Raw genomic sequence first — 10,158 nt, forward strand, 5'->3', positions numbered from 1 at the left:
GTGCAAAAACACTCTTGATAGTGCTTTTCTTAGGTGTGTTTACACACCTTGTCATACATCTTGGAGGTCAGTTTGTTTTTTATCAGTGTTTCCCGTAGCATTAAATTCTGTTTGTGCCTTGTGTTGGATTTATGGTGTAATCTTAGGTTTGGAAATATGTTGCTAGACGTGGATTCAAAACAGATATTACTATTTGATCATCATATTTCAGTGGTAGTGCCTGATCCTTAATCTGGTTCTTCAGGTTTATGTATGAAGAGCATTCAGTAAGTAATGCAACACTTTTTTACTCGGCTGATTTCAGTTGAAAAATCGCAGAATTTGTTGCGTGATATCGTGGAATATTCCTGCTTCAGCTCCTATAGTTTCATGAACTTCTGATAGGTGATAGTGCTGTTCATGGTCTCCAAAAAGGCATCTGTAATTGAGATGTGTTCCAAGAAGAGAGCTGTCAATAAGTTTCTTTTGGGAGAAAATCGGAGCATTGCAAATATTCACAGATGCTTTCAGAATGCCTGGGGAGACCCAAAAGTATGGTGAGTCATTGGGCGAGGTGTCTGTCATTGCAACAAGGTTGTGCAAACCTGTCCGATCTCCCATGTTCTGACCCACTGCACGCAGCTGTGACCCTGCAGTGTTTGAACATGTGGACACTCATTCGAGTCATTCGAGGTGACTGACGGATCACAATCAAACATCTCGTTGCACAACTGTATGTCTTTGTTAGTGGTACTTACACGCTTGTCCACCAGTTGGGTCACTCAGAGATGTGTGCCTGCTCCTTTCCTTGCAGCATATTATAAGACAATAAAGAGCAAAGAGGGACCATCTGTGTGAAATTGCTTGCGGATTACGAGGCTGATTGTGACAAGTTTTTGTCAATCATCATCCTATGCTATGAAACGCGAGTTCATCAATTCATACTCGAAACAAAACAGCAATCCACCTCTCCTTCGTAGAAAAGTTCAAAGCAGCATCCTCAGCTGGTTAAGTCATGGCGACAGCTTCTTGTACTCTGAAGGGGTTATTGTGTTTGATGTCCTCCCTCATGGTGCAATTATCAACTGTGGATTGTATTGTGCTACCATCATGAAACTGAATAGATTAGATTCAGCTTTCATTCCATAGACCTAAAAAATGAGATGATTCTTGTGGGTGTGTAACTTGTCAGAAAGTATAAACATAAAAAATACGAATATAATATTTACTACCCTGATCATTTGTCAGGGATTGTCAAATAGGTGAATACAGTGCAGTAAACTGGAACAGCTAATATTTACAGAATGAAACACTGATATGCACTATTGAAGAAACAACTACAGTGTGGTTGTTGCAACAAAAATGAAAATGAACTTCTCCTTTTCCGTGACAATGCAAGGCCTCACACAGGTCTGTCCACCCAAGAGCAGCTCACATAAAGGTGGGGAATAATATGTTGTATTGGAATCCTGAATAAAACCAAACCACTTTCAGAAAAAAATGTGTTGCATTAGTTGTTGAACTTCCCTCATATATTCTCCATAACTTTTATCTTTTATATGGAGGCTCTTTATATAGCACATGGACTACTGTCATTTTTGAGTAATACTATGAGACAGTCATCTCAAATTGCTGCCAACTGAACCTTAATCAGCCAACAAAAAAATACGAGGTGTAAGTGAGACTTTGTTTTCAGTGTGTCTTAGGATAACTCGTGAATTTTTTCCCACATTCTTACTCATCAGTGTGTTCACCCTTAGTGGCATGGATAATGTCTAGTTATAATTCCGTTTCTCACCACATACAATTCAAGATCTCTATAGGGACACGTTCAAATGCATTGTGAATGCGTGCTTTCAAGTCCTGTAGGTCTCTGTGATTTGGTACATCGGATCCTTTACAAAACCCCACGGGAAGAAGTCTATGGTGTAAGATCAGGGGATTGTGGCAGCCATCAAATTGGACCATCTTGGCCAATCCACCTATTTGGAAACTTCTCATCTAGAAATTGGCAGACATCTAGGGACCAGTGGGGTGGTGCTCCATCCTGCAGGAATATGACATCAGGTTCCGGGTGTTCCAGTTGTGGCACAGCAACCTCTTGTAACATGTGCAGGTAAACATTACTGTTGATGACAGACTTGATGAAAAAGAATGGATCAATAATGCAACTGTGCATTAGTCCGCACCAAACATTGACCATGGGACACTTTCCATTCATGCATAACACAAAGATGCTGTGAACTCTATATATGAACGTTATGATGATTTAATTTCCTAGATACGTGAAATGTTACCTCATCGGAAAACAAATCTTTTCCAACAAGCTTACCATATCCACTGCAAACCATTCAGGTTGAGGTTTGTTCGTAAGCTTTAATGCCTTAAGCAGCTGCACCTTTTAGGGATATAGCCGTAACCTCTTATGCAAGACATTGTGCACTGTTGATCATCTCATTTCAACTCTCTGTTCCCCAGCCACTGTATGCACTGATTTTGTTGGACTCCTTGAAAACATCTGTTGTACCTACTCCATGTTGGTGTGTGAAATAGATGGGTGATCCATGTCTTGTTTATGGGGAACACTACCTGCCTCCTTAAATGAAATACGGCATACCAAGTCCAAGTAGTTGCCATCCACAGTGTTCGAAAGTTTCATTGCATTTGGGTATTGGATGTTGCCTGTATGAACCAGACCACGCACTGAGCTTTCTCCTGTAGCATCCACATTTTATCAGGTTTTGAAGTTCAATTTTGCATAAAAATTGTGTTACCTGGAAGGTAAAAAACTCTATCACATGTTGCAAACCATTTGTTAATATCTAGTATAGTCTGAAAGTTATTAAAGTCTTAAATTGTAAAGATAATTTATGGGCACCCTGTGTTTGTCAGTCGAGTGTCTTAACTTAGTAGTTTTACAATGTTATTATGTTTGACTTGAGAATCAGTCATATAACTTACTATTTAAGGAGTGCAGTATTGAGATTGAGATGGTGACTGAATTGTTTCAAAATAGTTTGAACAAGTGGTGCTGTGCAGCTTGGTGCTGTGCAGCTTGCAAGTATTATATGTATGATGAGTATTATATGTATGTTGATGTAAGCTGCTTATTATGATTACATTTTAAAATTATGTAAATTTGTTGAAACATTAAAGTGCATCATACTGATGGTGCATTTTCTGTGGGATGAACATCATTTATAAGACTGAACGCCACAGACATTGAACATCCAGTTTTTAGAGACCAATAGAAACATCCATGAATCTTGACACAGCAGTTAAATATTATGCACTGCACATAGTACAGTGTTATACAAAAAATTTGAACTTTAGGGAACAGAGTTTACAATACACTGATTAACTTATCATCTAAATGAGCCAATGCAAATGACACACATTAAATCACGTAATGCATTATACTGAAAAATGTTCATTCCCTATGGAAAAGGGGGCAAGTTTTGTGTCATTGCTATGTATCTGAAATAAAGCAATAATTTTTCGGATTCAAAATATCGAAATGTATCTGTACAAAAAAGGGGAGGTGTAAATTGCAGAATCAGAGTGTCTTAGTGGATGTTTTGAGGTACCATACTTGAAAAATGTTGCATCTTGAGGTGCTGGTAAAATAGTTTATTTGTACAACCAGTTTATTGTTTGACCATCCAGTTCATAAAGTATTCACAGTATCATGTTAGGCAAAATATAAAATTGTATTTCTCCTAACATGATGCTGTGAATACATTTATGAACCTGGTGATAGTCAGATAACTGAAACTGCTTGTATAACTGAAGTATTTCACCAGCAAAGGTGATAATGTGAGATTTTTCAAATAAGTAAGTTGTGGAGCACCACCTCCTAAAAATATGTTTTGAGGTATAGTTGTGTCATTATGTTGCTGTTGTGCATTACGTTTCACATCCAAACATTGATCTGTCAACACAGTATTTTTTAATTTGAGGTCACAGTGGAAATGACTTGATACAGAAATTACAGCAAAAAGAAAAGAATAGTGTGCAGTTGTAGATTGTATATTTTCACCAATCATTAAATTCTACAAATGGCAAATGGAGAAAACTGAGAGAATTTTAATCCTCTTGGCTTTTATGATGTATGATGAGTAAAATGATTGTATTTAGTAAAATTGTTTTACAGTGTTCCAATTGTTTTGGTTGGAAATAAAACTGATCTGCACATGGACCGAATTGTAAGCAGTGAGGAAGGGAAGAGGTTGGCTGATTCCTGGAAAGCTGCATTCCTTGAGGCGTCAGCAAAACAGAATGAGGTAACAAAAATTATTACATGACATTCTGAAAGCTTTATCCTGAAGTAGAAATTACATTTTAATGATCTTACATTTTAATGATCTACGTGTTCCTGGTATCGTGCATCTACTGCTGCCATTTGTGCTTTAGGCCACAGTGCCATCTGCTCCTGATATTTTGTATAATTATGCAGTCAGTAATTTCCCCCAGTTTCCTAATATCTCAAATATAAATATGAGGATAATTTTATTGAATGCAACTAGAAAATTTATCATAAATGTTCATGGAATTAATATGTCTAGAGTATCTGTGTTTATGAACATAATGACAGTTCACTCAGAAGAGTCATTGGATTTAATGCATAGGGTACTGGATACAAATTATGGATAAATGCCAAACAGTATGCCCAGACAATTTGATTAAAGTTTGCTCTTAAATAATTCTCTTTTCACTATGCCCCATGCCAGCCTCCTTCATATTGACCTCCATCTTGCTGATGGCTAACTTTTTGTGTTGATACATTCAAACTCGACAACAACAAAAAATTCTTGCACTTGGGTGATTAACATCCTAACCATGTCACTTATGCTCTCTACTACAGCCCTGTCTTTTGTCGGAAACATAGCTTTTCCTTTTCTGGCTGAATCATTGCATAATAAATAATTCACCATTGTTTTTGCCTTCATAATAATGCCACCTGTCTGGGTTGGAAGCAGCTTTACTGCCTGATTTAAGCTGGCACCTAAATTATTGCTTATCACTAACAGCAAAAGAGTGTACCTTTTGTGAAACAGTGATTGCTTAACATGTGTGTGTCAGTAAAAACACTCTATAGAGCTTTGATTTTATTAAACTCTTAGTTTATGCTGAGATCAACATAACCACTATTTGCCCTATTCCCCGCCCCCCTCTCCCCCTTCCCCTCCCCCAAACCATTGCAAAATTATGGTCAAAACCAGATGTCCTTGTATGCCAATTCCTGTTGCTCCATAATCACTCCTCATTTCCCTTGAGCATGTTCCAAGTGGAAGATTTATCCTCTAATAACCTCCTTTCGCATCCAGTAGTAGCCCACCTGAAAGAGGAGGTTGAGAGGATTTCACTGTCTGTAGCATTTTCTGGCATACACCTGGCACCTACATTGTACTAAATTTTGAGTACCTCAAGGCATTCTTTCAGCTCTGGCTTGTCAGGTGAGTCCAGTGACAGTTGCAGTCAGGCTCCAGGGCCTGGAGACAGTGGTCTTGTGTGTGTGTGTGTGTGTGTGTGTGTGTGTGTGTGTGATATTTTAGCAGTCATTTTCATTCGACCTGTGACTCAGTGCCTCATCTATGTGGTGAGTAGCAGTCTATCCTTTCCATATTGTTGTTATTCCATTCAGGGCTTTCATTATTTGACATATTACATTTTTATGGATGGCAATTTCACAAATAAAATTCCATGCTCTCTGGAAAAAAAACACCTTGACCTGCAAAATTCTGTTCATTAATCCATATGCATTCTATTTTATCATTATGACGTAACAAGTAATGAAAACTATCTACAAAGGACAGGAAATCAGTGACAGCACTTTTTTTTTTTTTCCTGTCTAATTGAATGTGAAAAGTCTGACTCAATAATATAAACTATTGCCTCTACTGAACACATACTTCATCCTTGTAATACATCAGTAAATGGACATAATCCTTCTTCATAATCATAACATTTACTTATCTTCATAATGAATCCTCAATACTTCATAATAATTCTGAATATTTGAACTCACAACTTCCTCTCATTCCAAGAGTATGTAAGTAGTGCAGTTGCCCCGTTTCGTAAGCTCTCAAATATCCCACAGACTTACTTTCCAGCTATCGTACTCCGCAAGTAATACCCTTTTGAAAAACTTCACATAACTTCCTTCAGTAACCTGAAATTTTCCCCTACAACATCTCTAGAGATATCTTTGGCTTATTCTCTGCTACTGTGTCCTGGTGGACCTGGGGCAGTTTGACACCATGAGGACAAATGAATTGTCTTATATCCATGTGGTGCCTCAGTGTATAGATTGTTTGGGTCAGTATCACATAATGTAAATACAGGAAAAAGTCTCTACCATCCTATTTTGTTGTGACACTTAGACCATGCTATACTAAGTCACTGCTGAACTGCCACTGATTACATCTACCTTTACTAAGTGTGCCCAGTTCCAGTTATTCACATAGTTCACGTAATATAAGTCTAGTCTAAAAGTTCCTCAAATCTGTTACCTAAACTTAATATCTACTGTATTCACTCTACCTTATAAAATTCCTGTTTGCAACAAAAACTTATGGCTATTTTGGTCTTCTCAAAAGTCCTCTCAGTACCCGTGGTGTCCCATATCAAAGCAAAACATGATCTTGTTACTGGCATGTGTAATGACCCTTTTGATGGCATATCCAAAAAATTACATTGTACAACTTGGTACTTGGGGCTGAGAGACCTGGTAATTACAGTCTGTGTATGTTACCTGAGATACTGGGTCAGATCTCGGGCCTTCACCAAATACAACAGAATTTAAACTCGAAATAGTCATGAACAAGGCAGTGTAAAGTTACGATGATAAGAGAAAACAAGAATTCAAAGATACAAGAATGTACGCATTCCACAAGTGGAAAAAAAGTCTGTGCTGCTGCTCCCATATGTTGTTTTCCCACTTCAGTCACCACTGTCATTTGAATGAAGCATACCTTCTACAAACCATCCCACTTCTGACTCCTGAATTAAGTGTTGCAGCAAGATGGGCTGTAGTATCGATTCCCCATGTGGATGTCAATGTGTAGCAGGTTGGTGATGTGGTACACACTACAGATCCCTGGAAGAGACCTTGTGGTCAGGATGTTGGTCTCTCCCACCCTGGGTATCAAGGGTTCCTTTACAGCTTGAGAGACAGGAATTACTTTATGGGTAGCTGCAAACAAACAGTCTATAAACATAAACAGTTATTTATTAATCCATTAAATGTGAGCAGTCATTTGGTTGTGCCCTCATCTCTAACAGGGTTTGGAATGGCTTTGAATTATTTCTACTCAGCATGACTAACGAGCCAGGTTGCCAGCGGTGCTTCCCACTCAGCTGCTTACACAGGAATGTGCAGACTCAGAGGGCCCCCGTTCTGATGCCATCCCTCCTGAAATGTTCCTCACCCTGTCCTTCCACTCTGCCCTGCCTCATTGCACCCCCAACTATGGCCAACTCCCTGCTCCCCACCCTCCTGTGATGGCTCCTTTTTTCTTTCTCGTTCCCTCTGGCAACGTCCCGACTCCTTCGGTGCTTCTCCTTCGGTGCCTCTCCTTTGGTGCCTCTCATAACATCTCCATCTTTGGCTACACACTACTTAACAAGTCTCTTCTGGCTTGTAGCTTCAAACCATTCACTTTCCTGAAGAAATAATTTGCTGTTAATTATTTTTTAGTTTCTGCTCAAATGTTTCTTTTTTAACTCATACTCTTGTTCAGTTTCCACGTTGAACTGTTACTTTCCTAAATTACTGTCTTTCTGGTCATTGGTAGGCAAGATTTACCGCGTACAAAAGACCACTATTCTGTGGTTGTTCATTCTTTATGGTGTAGGGCAACAGTACTTTGTTGTTAATTGCTGAAAGAGGGAAACAGGACAGAAAATAACCCACTGAGTGGATGCTGAATCTTTATCTTTTATAGTAAGAATTGAAGTGACAGTTTATTACATTGTTGTTTCTTGGGATTTCACCTTTGTTGCTGCTTAAGAGAAACTAGGGGCCCTCTGCAGCTCCCCACAATTTATTTTTCCTTCTTTTGCGTGCATATCTTGTGTTTGCAATAATTGAAGATTTTGAATATACACACAATTCTTTAAATTTGTTTAATTTGTTTTGAATTTATAGACTAATCATGTCTACATTACTTAATCTCCCTACCTTTCCTTTGCTAGTCTGTTGCAGATATTTTTCACACGGCATTGTTGGAAATAGAAAAAGCCAATGGCAATGTACAAGAAAAATCGAGTTGCACCATTTCTTGAAAGAAGATTATTTTAGCTGAAGTTGCACATATAATATACAAATGTTATTTTTTGTTTCTTTTGAATAACATTTTTATTGTAATATTGTGTTTTATAGGATTTATTTGTACCAATTTATCGATTATAATCATGTGATTATAATCTCTCAATATGATATGTATCTAATGTGTATATTTTGTATTTAGGGATGGTATATGTTGATTTAATGTGTTGTACACTGAAATTATTTTAGAGAAATTTGTATAAAAGTTCTGTTTTAATAGTAATTTGGAAAATAATCTGTTAAATATTTTGCTTGTGTACATATGTGTAAAGGTTGATCACTTACACAGAACTGACAGGTTAGCAATATCTTTAAGATTTTGAATGACACGTCCAGTGTTACTGTGTGAATGAAACCATTTAAACCATGTAGTGCTACAGAATTCTGAATAAACTGTCATAATGGTTTATTGTTTGTTTTGCATATAAACCACATTTCCTCAGGAAACATTTTAAATTGATATAGGTTTGACTCTTTTTGTTGTGTGTGTGCTATGAGAAAGATAGATTTCAGAATGTCACTGTCTCTTGAATGGAAAATATACTCTCATTTGCAAGAGAACATAGACTGATCACTAAATAATTTACAGTTAATACTTAGGAACCAATTCTCTGAAAAATAATTAATTTTCATGAATGTGAAAATTATTGACTCTGGAAGTATATATGTTAACTGTATTTTTAATTTTGTTTGACAAATTGAGACAGGTATACTGTAGCACTAGTCATTTTTATTCATGCTTTAGTAATCTTTAAAACTAAGGTTTCTCTCACAAAATAATGTTTTAATCAGACAGAATCAAGAATGTTTATCGCAGTAAAAACCTTTCCTTAACCTGAAAGAACTGGAGAGCTGGGTGGTGGTAAAAATGTCGGTATCCCCTGTCCTAGTTCCCACCCGTTCCCTCTGCCTTTTGCACATTTATTCAATATACATTACAAATTTGCCTGCAGCCATTTAGTTTGAGAATTTAATGACTGTACAACTGTGTAAAAACAGTATGCTAAAGACAGAAGCAACACTATTTTGAACAAGCAGATGCCTCGTCAGAGGAATTTCCAAAGGCTTGCCACAAGGAACCATAGGTGATCCAGTTGTCTGGGATTTTATGTTGCATTCACTCCTTGCGAAGCTTAGAAAATAAAGAATAGTCTGATGGTGTGTAGTTGTTTTTATGACCCTTGTCAAGGGAAACTAAAGAAACGATCTGGAAAAAGAAAGAGGTTTTTCTTTTAGTTCATATAGAAAGACATAAATTGTGTGAAGGAGTAAAGTTATCTTTAGCATTAGGAATTTCTCTTGCTTGAAGTACTCAAGATAAGCCAAATTCTTTTCTTTTCAACATGTTAGAAATACTCACTCAAAGTGCAGCAAGCAGATTGTTTTAGCTGATCAAGTATTTTGTTTACCTGCTGCGACACATGTGAAACATTTATGTATCTGAGATGTTGCACCTTGTCCCGTTTGCCAAGACAACATACCCTGAGATTGGAGGTATTTGTCCTGTAATTAGAGATAGTAGAACAAAACAATTAGAGCTGATATCTTTTTATTTATACAACACAACTTTTCCATGCAGGTAATAGTATTAACAAAATCAGATCACTCCATACAGTGTTGTCTGCAGCCGTTGTACTAGTTTCATAATTTCTTTATTTTACATAGTGAAATTATTAAAGTAACATGAAGGTAGGAGCAGAATTAATGTGAGGAAAAGTTGGCATATTTAAAAATACAAGCTAATAGGCTACACAGAGTCAAAAAGGACTTCACAAATTTGGAATTATGCAGATTTTTATTAAGATAACTTAAAGAATTACTAGATGTATCATTTTGTAGCAAACCACCTC

The 10,158-nt window shown here is 37.1% G+C and overlaps 1 protein-coding gene across 1 annotated transcript in view; it reads left to right on the forward strand.

Annotated features, from left to right (window-relative positions):
* The window catches only part of LOC124713535 (GTP-binding protein Rheb homolog), a 71,563-nt gene extending 62,846 nt beyond the window's left edge, over positions 1-8,717 (forward strand). The window contains exons 4-5 of the mRNA XM_047242954.1: positions 4,133-4,262; positions 8,176-8,717. Of these exons, the coding sequence (XP_047098910.1) occupies positions 4,133-4,262; positions 8,176-8,265 (220 nt within the window). The 3' untranslated portion in view covers positions 8,266-8,717. The remainder of the gene's footprint in view (positions 1-4,132; positions 4,263-8,175) is intronic.
* Positions 8,718-10,158: the final 1,441 nt, after the last annotated feature.

The sequence above is a fragment of the Schistocerca piceifrons genome, chromosome 1 (assembly GCF_021461385.2).
Source record: "Schistocerca piceifrons isolate TAMUIC-IGC-003096 chromosome 1, iqSchPice1.1, whole genome shotgun sequence".
NCBI classification, from domain to species: domain Eukaryota; kingdom Metazoa; phylum Arthropoda; class Insecta; order Orthoptera; family Acrididae; genus Schistocerca; species Schistocerca piceifrons.